General features: G+C 51.2%; 2 protein-coding genes across 2 annotated transcripts in view; one reads left to right on the top strand and one right to left on the bottom strand.

Moving 5' to 3' along the window:
• Nucleotides 1–8,024, bottom strand: part of PROSER3 (proline and serine rich 3) — a 10,412-nt gene extending 2,388 nt beyond the window's left edge. Inside the window, exons 1-9 of the mRNA XM_018571952.1 lie at nucleotides 7,979–8,024; nucleotides 5,747–5,855; nucleotides 4,555–4,823; nucleotides 4,305–4,441; nucleotides 2,983–3,041; nucleotides 2,024–2,112; nucleotides 1,734–1,840; nucleotides 1,454–1,644; nucleotides 512–997 (exon numbers count right to left, since the gene is read on the bottom strand). Of these exons, the coding sequence (XP_018427454.1) occupies nucleotides 512–997; nucleotides 1,454–1,644; nucleotides 1,734–1,840; nucleotides 2,024–2,112; nucleotides 2,983–3,041; nucleotides 4,305–4,441; nucleotides 4,555–4,823; nucleotides 5,747–5,855; nucleotides 7,979–7,989 (1,458 nt within the window). The 5' untranslated portion in view covers nucleotides 7,990–8,024. The remainder of the gene's footprint in view (nucleotides 1–511; nucleotides 998–1,453; nucleotides 1,645–1,733; nucleotides 1,841–2,023; nucleotides 2,113–2,982; nucleotides 3,042–4,304; nucleotides 4,442–4,554; nucleotides 4,824–5,746; nucleotides 5,856–7,978) is intronic.
• Nucleotides 8,025–10,892: 2,868 nt separating this feature from the next.
• The window catches only part of LIN37 (lin-37 DREAM MuvB core complex component), a 7,414-nt gene continuing 2,912 nt past the window's right edge, over nucleotides 10,893–15,394 (top strand). The window contains exons 1-5 of the mRNA XM_018571954.1: nucleotides 10,893–10,931; nucleotides 11,257–11,332; nucleotides 11,899–11,949; nucleotides 12,912–12,941; nucleotides 14,965–15,047. Of these exons, the coding sequence (XP_018427456.1) occupies nucleotides 10,898–10,931; nucleotides 11,257–11,332; nucleotides 11,899–11,949; nucleotides 12,912–12,941; nucleotides 14,965–15,047 (274 nt within the window). The 5' untranslated portion in view covers nucleotides 10,893–10,897. The remainder of the gene's footprint in view (nucleotides 10,932–11,256; nucleotides 11,333–11,898; nucleotides 11,950–12,911; nucleotides 12,942–14,964; nucleotides 15,048–15,394) is intronic.

Consider the following 15,394-nt stretch of genomic DNA (forward strand, 5'->3'; position numbering starts at 1 on the left):
TTACTGACTGCTGGCTTTGCAAAAAAAAAGACTAAAATTTAAATGCCCTTTTTACTCACGTATAGCCGCAGTCATGTGACGCTCCAGTCCGGAGTCTTCCCTCCTCTGACCTTGTGAAGTAAGGTACACTCACCAATGTCTGCCATCTGGAATGATGCATGGCACGATTTTCTGGCATGGGGTACCACTAATCCAGCGCTGCAGGTGCACCCATGCTAGCCGGTCCCCATTATTCCCCTTGCACTGACCTCACCACTGCAGATTCCTCTTCTGGATGCTGAGAGAACATCTCCATTGGACAGCCATAGTAGTGTCCATGTCATATAGGCAATGATGTGGATTCCCAAAGAAGGACCCTGCCTCATGTACACAATAAAGGAGAGAGGACTCGGGACTGGAGCATTACATGACTTGACTTTAGTTAAGTAGTAAGGACAACCTTAAAGTGGGGAGTTAATATTTACCTGAAGATGGGTTTTAAACTTAGCATGACACACATAGGACGTCTCACCTGCTCCATGGCTTGGTGAACTGGTGATGGAGAAGGAACTTCCAGAGCTCTCACCGGTCCAGATTTATCAAATGTTCCCCTGCTTTCGACCCCTTTCGATTTGACTTTTCTATCCGGCGGCCTGTCTGGCCTCTTCTGAGACTTTCTATGTGGTAGCCTCTCGGATACAGCCTTGCGCTTCTCCGATGGTTGTGTCTCAGCTTGCGGGGCAGGGACTGCTGGTCCTGTTGCCACCGTCTCCAGTTTTGCTTGCGTACAAGGAGCGGGCTGCTGGCTGTGCACACAGGGCAGGACGTCACACTGAAGATGTAGGTGTGGAGGAACCACGCCAGCCATGGAATGGGGAGCTACGTGCGGACTCGCCAGTGGAACATGGCTGAAACCGGAAGTGGGAGTTTGCGTATGTGCTGCAACATGTGAGCACGCAGCTGCCAGGGATGGCGGAACTTGGAAAACCGTCTCGGAAAAATCCACAGCCGGCAAAACCTAAAAGGAATTTTATATGTTATATTTAATACACAGCATAGGAGCAGTAACACACAGCAAACAAGATGAAGCCCTCTCCTTTAGATCCGGACCATACAGCCAACCTGATTCCCTATAACTACTCCCCACACCCTCCTTCCCCATGGAAAATAGAACTAATGTCTAGCTGTGCTGAGACTCCCACACACAGGGCAATCTCCCACCTCTCCAGCCCAATCCCTGATCTCCTTTGCCCGCTTTTGCATCCATCTGCTCTGCTTGGCTACCTTGAAACCAAACAAGCCGCCCCTCATGTCCCAGCCAATCACAGCACGCATTCATAACAATAGCACGTACCTCCTGCTGGAATGATGGTACTCTGGGGCCGCCCATAGGCAGACCCTGCCTATACCTCACCCTCCCATATCGGCGGCCCTATACATTGAAAGTGCTTAGATCTTACAAGCCATCGGGTACCTGCTTGGGGATTCGGACGGGTGGGGAAGGTGAGCGTTTCCGTGTGGTCAGGGGCAGGGTTCCTTCTCGGGCCTGCTCCATCTTTCTGCGCAGACGCCACTGGTATAAAACATCCTCCTCGGGAGCCAATGCAGCATGGGTCCTCACAGACGGGGTGAGCAAGGTGACCGGTGGAACAGGCCTAACAGAAGCTGTAAGAGAAAGTAAAGAGGATCCATGAATATCACCTATTACATCACTGAGCTATGTTATAATGTGATGCTTCTAGTTCTCTCATTACCTCTGTCCAGTGAAGAAGATCTGATCCCGCTGATATCGCTCACAGACGATGGAGATGATCCCACCCCTTCCGAGCTCACGTGACCCCCAGAACTAAGGGAAGACTCACTTGCCAGAGAAACAAACAATGACTGCAGGCTCCAAAAGGCCACTAGGCTTATATAGATATAATGATTTGTGCACAGCAAGCAATGGAAACTCAGTGCGACAAAATCTAAGACGTTACAACATCTGATTTCATATCCATCAGGTACCTGAAAATGTTTCATCGGGCCCTATGGTAGAACTTACCTCTGAAGGATAAGCTTTCTTGCTCGCTCTTGCAGACCCATAATATCCACATCCGCAGGACATACTGTAGAGTCATTGAGGGATCCCTCCTACGAGAGAAAGAAAGAGAGAGACAACATGAAGGAAGAACATTACATATATGAGGAGGTTTGTAGTTTCTCAGTGAACAATAAGCTCAGGGCTGCCCCTCTATGCTCTCTGTAATGCACCTACACCTCTCTGTCCTTCAATTAAAAAAGGGAAAAGTGAAGGCATTATATTTGTAGTATCTGAATAGACTTGCCATTATAAATGTTTAGTTTTCTCTCTGTGCTACTCTGAGCTGCTAAGTCACTGCTAGGAGAGGGAAGCGGGGGAAACCGAGCTTCTAAGTCACTGCTAGGAGAGGGAAGCAGGGGGAGCTGAGCTGCTAAGTCACTGCTAGGAGAGGGAAGCAGGGGGAGCTGAGCTGCCAAGTCACTGCTAGGAGAGGGAAGCAGGGGGAGCCGGGTTGCTACGTCACTGCTAGGAGAGGGAAGCCGGGTTGTTATGTCACTGCTAGGAGAGGGAAGCAGGGGGAGCTGAGCTGCCAAGTCACTGCTAGGAGAGGGAAGCAGGGGGAGCCGGGTTGCTATGTCACTGTTAGGAGAGGGAAGCAGGGGGAGCCGGGTTGCTATGTCACTGCTAGGAGAGGGAAGCAGGGGGCAAATAAGTGTTAGGGATAAATTACAGGTCACAGTCATGATTCTATGCATTTTCACTTCCTCTCTGTGCCGAAAACCCCATAGACTCCCGAGAGCAGAGAAATATCTACAGATCAGCATTTAACAGTCAAACTAAAACTCTGAAACATATATCTGGATGAGTAAAGCGGAGCACGCGTTCACATTTTTGAACCGGGAATTTAGTATTTTGCTCGGTTATCTCTCACTACAACCTCAGTATTAGAATGTGAAAGTGAAAGCAGAATAGGGAATTACCGCCAGAGGAGGAGTCATATCCAGACTTAGAGGAGAAAATCCTAGAGCAGCTGAAATGCCTGCAAAACAGGATATGAAGCAAGTCAACAATTAGGTTTACATCTACATTAATGCTGCCCCCCACTAAATGCACAAATGAGCCATCCCTGGGCTCCCCCCCACTGCAGGAGTAAAAAGATGACACACCATGTGTGCATCCACCGGTACATAGGTTGTCTTATATACAATTGTCATACAACAAAAACTGATGTTTCAATTAGAAGAGTCTAATGGACTTAGCAAAATATCCTTGTCATATCTTGGTTCCGTTCCCTCCCACTTTGGGGGTTTCCATTATTCCCATTCATACAGACAACACAGAGATGATTAAAGTAAACCAACATATACACAGTGCACCCAGCATCACGGGCCCCCCAGCTGTGTATACAGAAGTCACCCAGGTTTAGGGGCATCCAGCTGTATATACAGAAGTCACCCAGGATCAGGGGCCCAATCTGTGTGTACAGTATCTGCCCCCCCACCTTCATTTGTGTATATAGAGTGCTCCCAGGATCAGCCCTCCCTCCCATATCTGTGTACGTTGTGCACCCAGGGTCAGGGTCTCTCCCCATCTGTGTATACAGAGTGCACCCAGCATCACGGGCCCCACAGCTGTGTATAAAGAGGTCACCCAGGATCAGGGGCTCAATCTGTGTGTACAGAGTGCACCCAGAATCTGCCACCCACCTTCGTTTCTGTATACAGAGTGTTCCCAGGATTGGGGCCCCACCATCTGTGTATACAGCATGCACCCAGGAACAGAGCGCCCCCCCAATCTTTGTATACATAGTGTACCCAGGAACAGAGGCCCCCAGAGCACTTTTATTTTAACAGTAAAGGTATGTTCCGGCATCTGTTGGTCTTTGCTCAGAAGGGAATATTTTAAAAGGGGAACTCCAAGACTGTGAAAAATTAACCCTTGCAGTGGGGTTACCTCCCCACTGCAAGGGTTAAGTGCTAGACCGGTCCCCGCCGCCTCTTCTCCCCCTGGCTCTGGCACTCTAAGGTCCCATGGTGTCATCAAATCTATTACAGGTCTATAATACATGAAGACGCTGAGGGACATAACAGAGGCGGATCAAAGGCGAAGAGAGGTGAGCGGTCGCTGCTGCAGGACAGAGTGAGTATTTCTTCTTTGTTATCACCCCTGGAAACAAACAAGCAGTTATCCCCTGCAGTGTGTGTGGGGGGGTAGCCCCTCTGCAAGGGTTACATTTTCACACTCCTGGAGTTCTTTAAATCTGTGCCAGGGCTGCTTTAAAGTCCCAGAATTTAAATGTCACCTGAGCCTGGCCGGAACCTCTGAGCATCCGGACTGTCAGGAGACGTCTGCAGCCACCAGAATTCCTTCATTGCGTGCTGAGGGGGAGAACGTTCCAGGCGGCTAGCGGGGCGTCCAGTCCGAAACTTCGCCATGTACCTGCGAGAATGGAAATAATAAAATGTGTGGGATGGTGCGATTATTGAGCAAACATACACAAGCCAGCTGAGTACTCCTCGGAAAGTCAGAAGGGAAGAAAACAGCGATCTCACCTTGCTATGACGGAATCTTCCTGGGTCGGGTCAGCAGAGTCAGATCCTCCGTGTGTTCCCATCGTTTTCATGGCAGGACCCGTCCGCATCCTCTCCTGTTCTGGAGTCTTACTGCTGCTGTCAGATGAAGGCCAGGACTCATCGAAAGGCTCAGAAGAGTCAGATTCAGGGAGGCCATGGACAAACCTCTGGGATCCGTCCAAGAAGTTGAGGTCAGGAGGACTCAGGGCTTCAGACAGGTGATGAGGAAGACGAACTGGACTTAAAACCTGAAAGGAAATGTTCAAGGTAAGTTCCAGTCCAGAATGAAGTATCTGGCACCGAAATCCATAAAGGAAAAACCGCAGAGCCGCCAAAGACTTTTGCTTCCTATCTGATCGGTTATTAATTCACCCTTCAGTGGGCCTGTCATCAGATTCCATGTGAAATGCATGCATGCTAAGCAATGGGTCAGGGTAACATTTCCAGGTATGCGTTACCTCTCACCGAGATCACAGTATTCCCCCCGACAATGCTTTTATCTGCTTCTCTCACCAGAAGGACGGAGCCATCTTTGTTCAGGCATCACCCAGGGTTACTAACTTCTTCCTGGACTGAGATGCCGGCTCAGAGATGACGCAATCATATAAATCCTGGTGTCTGTGCAGTTCTTGGCTGTGTTCACAAAAGTCTGACAAAGGTCAGCCCCCCCCTGCTGCAGCTTCTCGCCTTGCTACAAAATTATAAAGTTGTAGTATGATCACTGGAGGGGAGAGTGAGGAAATGCTTCCTCCTGCCTGCAGCAGACTGATCACTGGGGGAGAGGAGACTAAGGAACTGCTTACTCCTGCCTGCAGCAGACTGATCACTGGGGGAGAGGAGACTAAGGAACGGCTTACTCCTGCCTGCAGCAGACTGATCACTGGGGGAGGGGAGACTGAGGAAATGGTTCCTCCTGCCTGCAGCAGACTGATCACTGGGGGAGAGGAGACTAAGGAACTGCTTACTCCTGCCTGCTGCAGACTGATCACTGGGGGAGGGGAGACTGAGGAAATGCTTCCTCCTGCCTGCAGCAGACTGATCACAGGGAGAGGAGACTGAAGAAAAGCTTCATCTGGCCTGCAGCTGACTGATGGCATTATCTGAGACTGCGCAAAGACAACAGGGTATTTGCTACTTTCGTCTGCCTCTAGTGTCAGTGAACTGCACCCACCGTTTGTTTCTGCTCTTCAGAAAGTATCTGAGGCTGGGATGGCTGATAGTGGGTTCTGCTCTTCGCCGGAGGAGGGAAGGGATTTCCCTGATTAGAGAATATTGCCACGCTGCAAATAAGAGATGAGAGAAGAACATGAGCCTGGGACGGACAAATTGATGGACACACAGGTCTCCCTGAACAAACAATCATCAGTGTAAGAACACATTAGACGGATCCATAACTCTGCTGCAGGATCACCTGACCCCTTATCTGGAATCATACGTGTGGAGACGGACGGCTTCTTATAGCCAATCTCTATGCATTGTATAGACTGTAGAAGGGTCAGAACCCTCTTTGCTTGCACTGGTGACCGATCCCCCCCCCCGCCAACAAATGATTATAGAATTCCAGTGCACACAACATTCACCCAAACAAAGGGACGAGGTGAACTGCTTCTCTGTCATCAATAGATAAGGATTAGAATTCATTGTACAATGTAGAGCCTGGAAAATGCGGTATTGATGACTGCTGCCCTACGTGCTGTGTGATTAATTATGGAGGAGGTGAGACTCGGGTTCCGGCTTAACTACAGAGCCCGCTTTGTTCTCACAGACACAGCGGGCACAGAGGAGAAAGACAAAGACATGCCCGGTGTACACGCAGGGCAAGGAGGCACCGAGCCGTGCTGCCATTAAAGGCGATCTGTCAATTTACACATTAAGGGAACAGAGACAGGTTCTCTTGAAAGAGACGACCCCCCCTATTGGTGCTCCTCTGTCACACTTTCCTTCTGTCAGACCACGTTGGTCAGTGTCGAACCTTTCACAAGGTTAATGATTTTCTCCACGCCCTCTGGTGACAGTATTTGTGCCTGCTGATTGGCTGCCCAGGCTCCTGGGAGGAAGGGGAGAGGGTCACATGATCGGCTATACCCAAAAGGGGAGAGAAGGTCACATGATCCTCCATACCCGGACGGGGAGAGAAGATCACATGGGCCTCCCTACCCGGACGGGGAGAGGGTCACATGGGCCTCCCTACCCGGACGGGGAGAGGGTCACATGGGCCTCCCTACCCGGACGGGGAGAGGGTCACATGGGCCTCCCTACCCGGACGGGGAGAGGGTCACATGGGCCTCCCTACCCGGACGGGGAGAGGGTCACATGGGCCTCCCTACCCGGACGGGGAGAGGGTCACATGGGCCTCCCTACCCGGACGGGGAGAGGGTCACATGGGCCTCCCTACCCGGACGGGGAGAGGGTCACATGGGCCTCCCTACTCGGACGGGGAGAGAGGGTCACATGGTCCTCCCTACTCGGACGGGGAGAGAAGGTCACATGGTCCTCCCTACTCGGATGGGGAGAGAAGGTCACATGGTCCTCCCTACTTGGACGGGGAGAGAAGAAGGTCACATGATCCACCATACCCGGACAGGGAGAAGGTCACATGATGCTCCCTACCCGGACGGGGAGAAGGTCACGTGGTGCTCCCTACCCAGACGGGGAGAAGGTCACGTGGTCCTTCCTACCCGGATGGGGAGAAGGTCACATGGTCCTCCCTAATCGGACGGGGAGAGAAGGTCACATGATCCACCATACCCGGACAGGGAGAAGGTCACATGGTGCTCCCTACCCGGACGGCGAGAAGGTCACATGGTCCTCCCTACGGGGATGGGGAGAAGGTCACATGATCCTCCATACCCAGAAGGGGAGAAGGTCACCCGGATTCACTGGGTAACCCGGTAACCCTCTGACAGAAGAATGGAGCAGCGGGGGACAGCGGGGAAGGCGAGTGTCAGTGAGCGAGTTGGTTCTGACTGCTGTTTCTGCCCCAACAAGCACAACTGCCTCTTACTTCCTGTCCAGGTGACGGGTAAAGCTGGAGTTCTCCTTTAAATGTTACATAAAGATAAGCCGAGCAGACTCTCAGATTCTACACTCCTCCTGGGGAGCATCGGCCGCGTACCAGTAGAATGCGTGTAAACCCCAACAATGACCTTCTCTTATTCGCTCCCCATTGGTCTGCTGGATATAAACATTGAAAGTGTTATATATCTGTGTGACAAGTGCAAAGAATACCCGACGATCCCGCCAGAAATCCAGAGCCGTCCTGTGCACACTTCCTGTGTTATCTCAAGGAGTTTAATCAGACCTCCAAATTCTTATCTTGGAGCACTGAACCCTTCCAGAGCAGAGGTAGCCCCACTGTAATTTTATTCCGTGCCCGGAGTTCTTCTTTAAATGAATGACGTACCTGCTTTTCATTGTCCCGTGTATCTCGGCAGCGGTAAACCTTGAATCGGTCTTCTGCGTCCTTCCCACAAGGGATAAAACCCTGAAAATAAAAAATTAGAACATAAATCGTCATTAACAGATGTGTATACATGTTATAAGTGGAAGGTTTAATGTAAGGGGGGGGGGGGGGGGGCAGCCTGGGGACTGAGGAAACACCCCTGCTTCTTATGGTACATTCCGCAGCCTCATGGCCCGTTCACACATACAGTGCTGACCTGCGGTTTCCCCACACCGGATATACGCATAGAAAACCACTGCTGGATGTAAATGCAGACCAGAGGCTGCGGCCGTGGTAAGTACACATCTGTGGAGGGGGAGGGGTGGGTTTGGTCAGGGGGTCATAAAGCATTGATGCCCTTTGTTTACTTCCTGGTATGGAGGAGCATGTGACAGCACTGCTGCTCTGCGATTGGCTCGGAGCAGTCACATGGGGGGCATTGCTCAGCCCTGTGTAACCTCTGAGCCTAGACAGAGCTTCCTCTCCTTCGTCCCCTTAACAGAGTAACGAAGTGTAGATGACTATGCACTGCTGCAAATTGGGGAGGGGTGCTAAAGAGAACCTGTTACACTTCAACACCCCCCTGTTTGTGTCCCTGTTGGGTAGATTTTTCCTTCAGTCAGGACAGGAAGTGATGGGAAATCTCTCTGAAGGGGACACAGACACACATTAGAGCAGGTGAAGGTTAGAACATCTGACAACGTTCTTATCACCGTGTCCAGGTGACAACCGCTTTGCTTATTTCGTGTATGGGTGTCACGGACAGGAAGTGAGAAAAACAATCTCAATAATGGGGGTCACAGAAAGAGTCTATCAAATAATAACTGTCAATAATAGAATACATGATGCATGAGACACCTTTATAATCTCAATTTAAAGGATATGCAGTAATAGACATGCAGTGAGTAATTAATGTTAGCAGAGGCTCCAGACGTTCATTGCTCTGTAATATCCGGTGTCATTCCGCCCTCCCCGTTACCAGAGTCGGTGCTGTGGCTTTCGGTGTCCCCAGCGCACTTCTCGTACTTCCCGCTCCCCCAGCGGCCCGTCTCCAGGCAACCACCATGCAGAGCATGCCGGGTAACCTCTCACATATGGTGCTTGACGTCATCACGCACAGCGCCCGGATGGCTTCAGCTCGCAGACAGTGATTGGTCAGCTGTAGGTGACTGACGCGGAGATGGCCCGGTAGCTGCTCCGCTGCTGAGCAGAATGAGCCAATGAGGAGCAGTAGGGCGGGGCTAGTAGAGGAGCGGGTTTTGAGGTGAGTTGAACCGACACCGGATCTCAGAACGGTGGTGGGGGAGGAGTGCACCGGGCACGAGTGCACCTATAATAACACAACGAGGGGAATTTATCAAAACTGGAGCAGCTGTGCCTGGCAACCAATCAGCTTCTCTCTTTCATTTTCAAATCTTAACCGAAGACAGAAGCGGTCCCGGGCAACTGCTCCAGATTTTGTGTGCTCCAATTCTGATTCCCCTCAAAGACTTCCCGGCGCCTCTGTCACTCCACTTGACCAGTGCAGCCTTAGGAGTGAGACTAGGCTTCCTAAGGCTGCAGTTATATATTTGTGTGTCACAGCCCTGCCTCCTGAAACTACCTCCCCCAGTGCCTGAAACATGAGGCTGTCTACAGGAGGCAGAACAGGATGATTTGGGTCATAGGTCAGAAGTGAACTTTCTAAATCTGCAGCTTTCGTTAAAATAATCCTCGTGATCCTTCCAGGAATGTCCTAGCTCAGCCACTTCCTGTTATAGGGTGACAACACTCTGTCCCTGCATCCCAATTGCTCACCTGGGTTGTCACGTGGAATCTAGGATCGACCCCTCCAACACATGTTACACAGGCATGGCCCACTGTTGTCACCATCGGGATACCCGCCCTGAGAAATGCCATGGCAGCCATCTCTGGGATGCATGTAGACAGGAAGTGGCCGCAGGAGATCATCAGCACCTCAAATGTTGAATTGCTAAAAAGAAAAAATCTACAATACCCTTTTTTTTTTAATTTGTTTACATGTGGTCATGTGATCAATAAGCCTCACGTGGCCTTTTTCAGTGGGCGGAGCTTTCTCTGAGGAGCGACGTCAGTACAGGAAGTGACATCGCCGGTCTGTATATAATAACCGCACTGGGGAAGGAAGCGGCTGGCGCACACGGGACCTTTGCATAGGTCTGGGTGCCAGTAACCCGGGGTACGGGGGTGGCAGCCATGTGCAAAGCGAGAGCGTTGTCGGTCCCGCACAGGACATACCTACATAATGAGGGAACATCAGGACCAGCCAGTGACACCTTCTCAGTGACAACGCTGTGATTGATATTCTGGGAAAAGTCACATTGTATCCTTTCATATTGTTAGAGATACTTGAAGATTTCCTTTAATAAGCCCCTCCCCCTGGGACAGCCCACCTGACCTTCCTCCCCGATCCGCCCCCTTTCCATTCTTCACATGCGTTCTGTGGCCCGCCCCCCATTCATTCCTATGGGGAGAGCCGGACTCCAAGGGACCTTCCGGAGGCGGTCAAGAGTCCAGCTCCCCGATAGGAATGAAGGGGGGCTGCCACTGAACACATGTGAAGTATAAAAAGGGGGCGGGACCATGGCGGAGGATGGATCGGGGAGGAAGGTCAGAAGTATAAAAAGGAAGTGGCTGAGTCCTTGTCCGAGGGAAGGTCACTGGATCGGGGAGGAAGGTAAGAATGACCCCCCCCCTTCTGCACTTGGTTTGGGGGGGGGTCTATTAAAGGACCACTTCACTATGGCTGCAATGTTTACAGATGTTGGATATTGACGACGTGTGATCTATCTCACAGGTGACAACGGTCCTCACTGGAAGAAACGGACGAGTCGCCTGCCGGGACCCCGACCTGCAGCCGCCATGTCGCTCACAAAGGTGAAGGTGGAGAAAACAGGTGAGGAGGACGTGTGGGCTATGGGATTGTTATCTGGTGGGGGGTGAACTCCTTACCTAGGGACGTTGTCACCCTGTCCGTTCGGTCCGCCTTACCTAGGGACGTTGTCACCCTGCCCGTGCAGTCCGCTTTACCTAGGGACGTTGTCACCCTGCCCGTGCATTCCGCTTTACCTAGGGACGTTGTCACCCTGTCCGTTCGGTCCGCCTTACCTAGAGTACAGAGTCAGTTTAAAGTGGACCTGTGCTGTGTTTCTGCAGTAATGGCCTAACGTGGACTGTGAATTGGCCGGAGGGAGTCTGACGTGTCTTTTTATTCTGATCAGATTTAGAGGCGTCCAATGCCCGGAACCGACTGGAAACCATCCTCCAGGGTCTGCTGAACAGGAGCGAGGCCGACAGGTCAGTCACTGTTCTCTTATGTACTCTCCTATCTCCTGCCTGAGCTCATATCTGATGAAGGGTTGTGAGGCCCCACAGAGGTTGTCCTGTCTCCTGCCTGAGCTCATATCTGATGACAGGTTGTGAGGCCCCTCAGAGGTTGTCCTGTCTCCTGCCTGAGCTCATATCTCCTGCCTGAGCTCATATCTGATGAAGGGTTGTCAGGCCCCACAGAGGTTGTCCTGTCTCCTGCCTGAGCTCATATCTGATGAAGGGTTGTGAGGCCCCACAGAGGCTCTCCTGTCTCCTGCCTGAGCTCATATCTCCTGCCTGAGCTCATATCTGATGAAGGGTTGTGAGGCCCCACAGAGGTTGTCCTATCTCCTGCCTGAGCTCATATCTCCTGCCTGAGCTCATATCTGATGAAGGGTTGTGAGGCCCCACAGAGGTTGTCCTATCATCTGCCTGCTGGTCCTCATGGGTATAATTACACATGGCCAATCCTTTTGATATTATTATTATTGGAACGCTGTATCTTGGCTGATCATTCACTGCTGTGTCCATATATCTGTGTCTGGTCTCTCTAGGGAACAGCTGGAGGACGATGGCGGAAAGACCTCGGCAGACCCCCTTTGCAAGTAAGACAGAGTGCTTATAAAGTGACTATTCGCCCCAGGACTGCTGAAGACCTCCCATGTATGCTGACAATGTGACCCACCTACTGATTTGTAGATTGAATTTAGTTTTCTTGCCCAGCAATCCAACACCCCATACCCGGTTCTGAACAACAGCTCTGATGAGGGAGCGAGAGCAATGTGGACTAGGACAGTGTTCAGTGGGGGGTGTCGGATCGCAGGGGAGCCAGGCCGCTGCTTGTGTGGGAGAGCAGAGGTCCTATTCTCGTTGTGCTGCCAGTACGGGGATTTTTAACCCTTCCTGCAGTACTTCGCTGGTTTAAAAGAGGAATATTTATTACTGTCTACATTACATTGGTAACTTTAAGAGGGTTCAGTTCAGGCTTTAAAGGAGAACTATGGGGTCAGTGTTTTTCCCCATAGTTCTCCTTAAGGTAATGGGAGGACACAAACTAGCGTCCTCCCGTCACCCTAAGCTCAGTATACCGCGAGCTGCAGCTCCCTATATACTGAGACGCCGGAGCGTATCCCGACATCGCTGTCGAGATCCGCCCAGCTGCGTGACTGACAGCTGGCTCTGCCTATCTAGAGCCAGAGCCAGCTGTACCCTCCCCCGTCCGTTTCGCCAGTCAGCGCTGGCAGATCGTAGCGGGGAGAGGGGAATCCAGCCCCTCCCCTGTCACGGCAGAGTATGGTATGTGTTCTCTCACCTCGCGATCTACTGAGCCGACCTGTGACAGTCTCATTGTCACAGGTCGGCTAGAACTATGAGGTGAGTGGAAATCACTCATATCATAGTTCTCCTTTTAAAGGCATAACAAGCCCCTCCCATTATCTGTATGAAGGATCGAGCCGAGATCTCATATGGGAAGCCACCTCTGAGATCAGCAGTAAATTGTAGTTCTAGTTCTAACCAGAATCTCCAAGCCGATGTCCTAATTGTCTTCCTCTTTTTATGATTTCAGAGAATCGTCTCCATCTGCAGCTGGAAAAAGGTACATTTTCTTCACACTTCCTCTTACACCATGTAAGTCAGCCCTATGGTGAAATCCTGGACATGGAAGGGGGTTGTATTGCTGCCAGGCTCTTCATTACATCCACATTGATTCATCCACAGGGTTAAAGGAGAACTATGAGGTGAGTGATTTTCACTCACCCTCATAGTTCGAGCCGACAGCGTTCGCTCACTTCTCGATCCTGTCCCGGCTCTCCGCCGCGACAAGGGAGGGGCTGGATTCCCCGCTCCGATCCGCCAGCGCTGACTGGCGGAACGGACGGGGGAGGGGGCGGGTACAGCTGGCTATGCCTCTAGATAGGCAGAGCCAGCTGTCACGCAGATGGGCGGATCTCGACATCGATGTCGGGATCCGCTCCGGCTGCGGCGTCTCAGTACATAGAGAGCTGTAGCTCCCTATATACTGAGCTTAGGGTGACGGGAGGACGCTAGTTTGTGTCCTCCCATTACCCTAAGGAGAACTATGGGGAATAGCCCTGACCCCATAGTTCTCCTTTAAGTGCTCCATTTGTCTAGGGGGGCTCAGATATAGGGTTGCCACCTGTCCTGGATTCACCCGGACAGTCCGGGTTTTGAGTCCTGTATGTGCTGTGATTGGGGTTCAGCTGGCCAGAAACCCGGAAACAGCACATACAGGACTTAAAACCTGTCCAGGTGAATCCGGGACAGGTGCAGTGCGGAGGTAGCCCCACTCCAAGGGTACAGCTTTGAAATACCGGAGTTCTTTAATATTCTGACAGCTGCTTCACTATTGGTTCATCATTTTGATGGACAACTTCAAGCAGGAGCCCCCGCCCCCCAAAGCTGCTACCTGCATTCCTCTCAGTCTGGTGACATGATGCAGCTTCCTCTTCCTTCTCCAGTGGCAGTAAGTATTCTTCCACTTACATAATGGCAAGTGAGCGGTACCCAGTCCTGGAGTACTGTGGGCTCCGCCTGTGCGATGACATCACTATAAAAGTCATTACATGGCTATAGCGGGGGTTCGTCTGATTGCTGAGTGCCTTATCTGTAGATCCCAGCTGACAAATCGGCAGAAGTTTGATAAGCAAATAGCAATTTTGGGCTTTTCCCCGCCCTCCCTCTTCCATATTGGCCAACAAAAGTAGAACTCCAGGGATTTAGAAACAAATATTTCCAGTGTTCAGTTACCATCTCCAGCGCTGTCCCTGACGTCCGGTGCCGGAGGTCACAATTTGCTGAGAGCTCAGCTTCTTTTTTTACTTACTACACCGTGCCTCCGCCCTGAACTTCCTGTTTGGGCTTACTACACCGTGCCTCCGCTGTACTGAAATCTCAAGCAGTGTTGTCAGCCCTGCCTGCTGGACTACAGAGCTCCCCCATCCTCCACCCCTCTCTGTCCCTCTACACATGCACATAATGATTTTTTTGTATGTAGGGCAAAGCAACCGATCCATTTAAACGTAGCCCTCCCCAGCGGCATACACTTACCTTTATCTCACTCCCCAGGAGCCAAGGATGTCCCTGTGCCCTGTGTCTGGTACAAGTCACTGCGGTTGTAACTCTCACAGGGCTATGGACGGTACTGATTGGCCTAGCGTTGTCACCTGCTCCTCCATACCTGGAGGTACAGGGTCATTTCTTCGACTCTCACCACTGAATGGAGCAGTGGGGAGCTAAGGAAAGGTGAGTATATACCAGAGAGGAGTGTATGTGTACAGCAAACCTGTTGCTTTGCCCCAATCTAGTTAACCCCAAAAATTAAACTGGTGGCTGAACTGTCCAGTAGATACCAACCTTATAGATCCAATAGATGTGCTTCATTGTAACTCTCTATACCTTGCTGTCTCTCATTGTAACTCTCTATACCTTGCTGTCTCTCATTGTAACTCTCTATACCTTGCTGTCTCTCATTGTAACTCTCTATACCTTGCTGTCTCTCATTGTAACTCTCTATACCTTGCTGTCTCTCATTGTAACTCTCTATACCTTGCTGTCTCTCATTGTAACTCTCTATACCTTGCTGTCTCTCGCTCTGTCAGGCCACCAGCACGCCTGTCTCACAACCGGCGGAAGAAGAGAAAAGAGGAAGATGGCATCTCTGAAACTGGACAGCCCAAAATGAGTAAGAGTGGCAGCAGAGTCCATAGGACCAAGGGCGGGGCATTATATAAGAGGGAGAGTCAGTAGGACCAGGGGCGGGGCATTATATAAGAGGGAGAGTCAGTAGGACCAGGGGGGGGGCATTATATAAGAGGGAGAGTCAGTAGGACCAGGGGCGGGGCATTATATAAGAGGGAGAGTCAGTAGGACCAGGGGCGGGGCATTATATAAGAGGGAGAGTCAGTAGGACCAGGGGCGGGGCATTATATAAGAGGGAGAGTCAGTAGGACCAGGGGCGGGGCATTATATAAGAGGGAGAGTCAGTAGGACCAGGGGCGGGGCATTATATAAGAGGGAGAGTCAGTAGGA

The sequence above is a fragment of the Nanorana parkeri genome, unplaced genomic scaffold (genome assembly GCF_000935625.1).
Source record: "Nanorana parkeri isolate BGI_ZX_2015 unplaced genomic scaffold, ASM93562v1 scaffold1877, whole genome shotgun sequence".
Lineage (NCBI taxonomy): Eukaryota > Metazoa > Chordata > Amphibia > Anura > Dicroglossidae > Nanorana > Nanorana parkeri.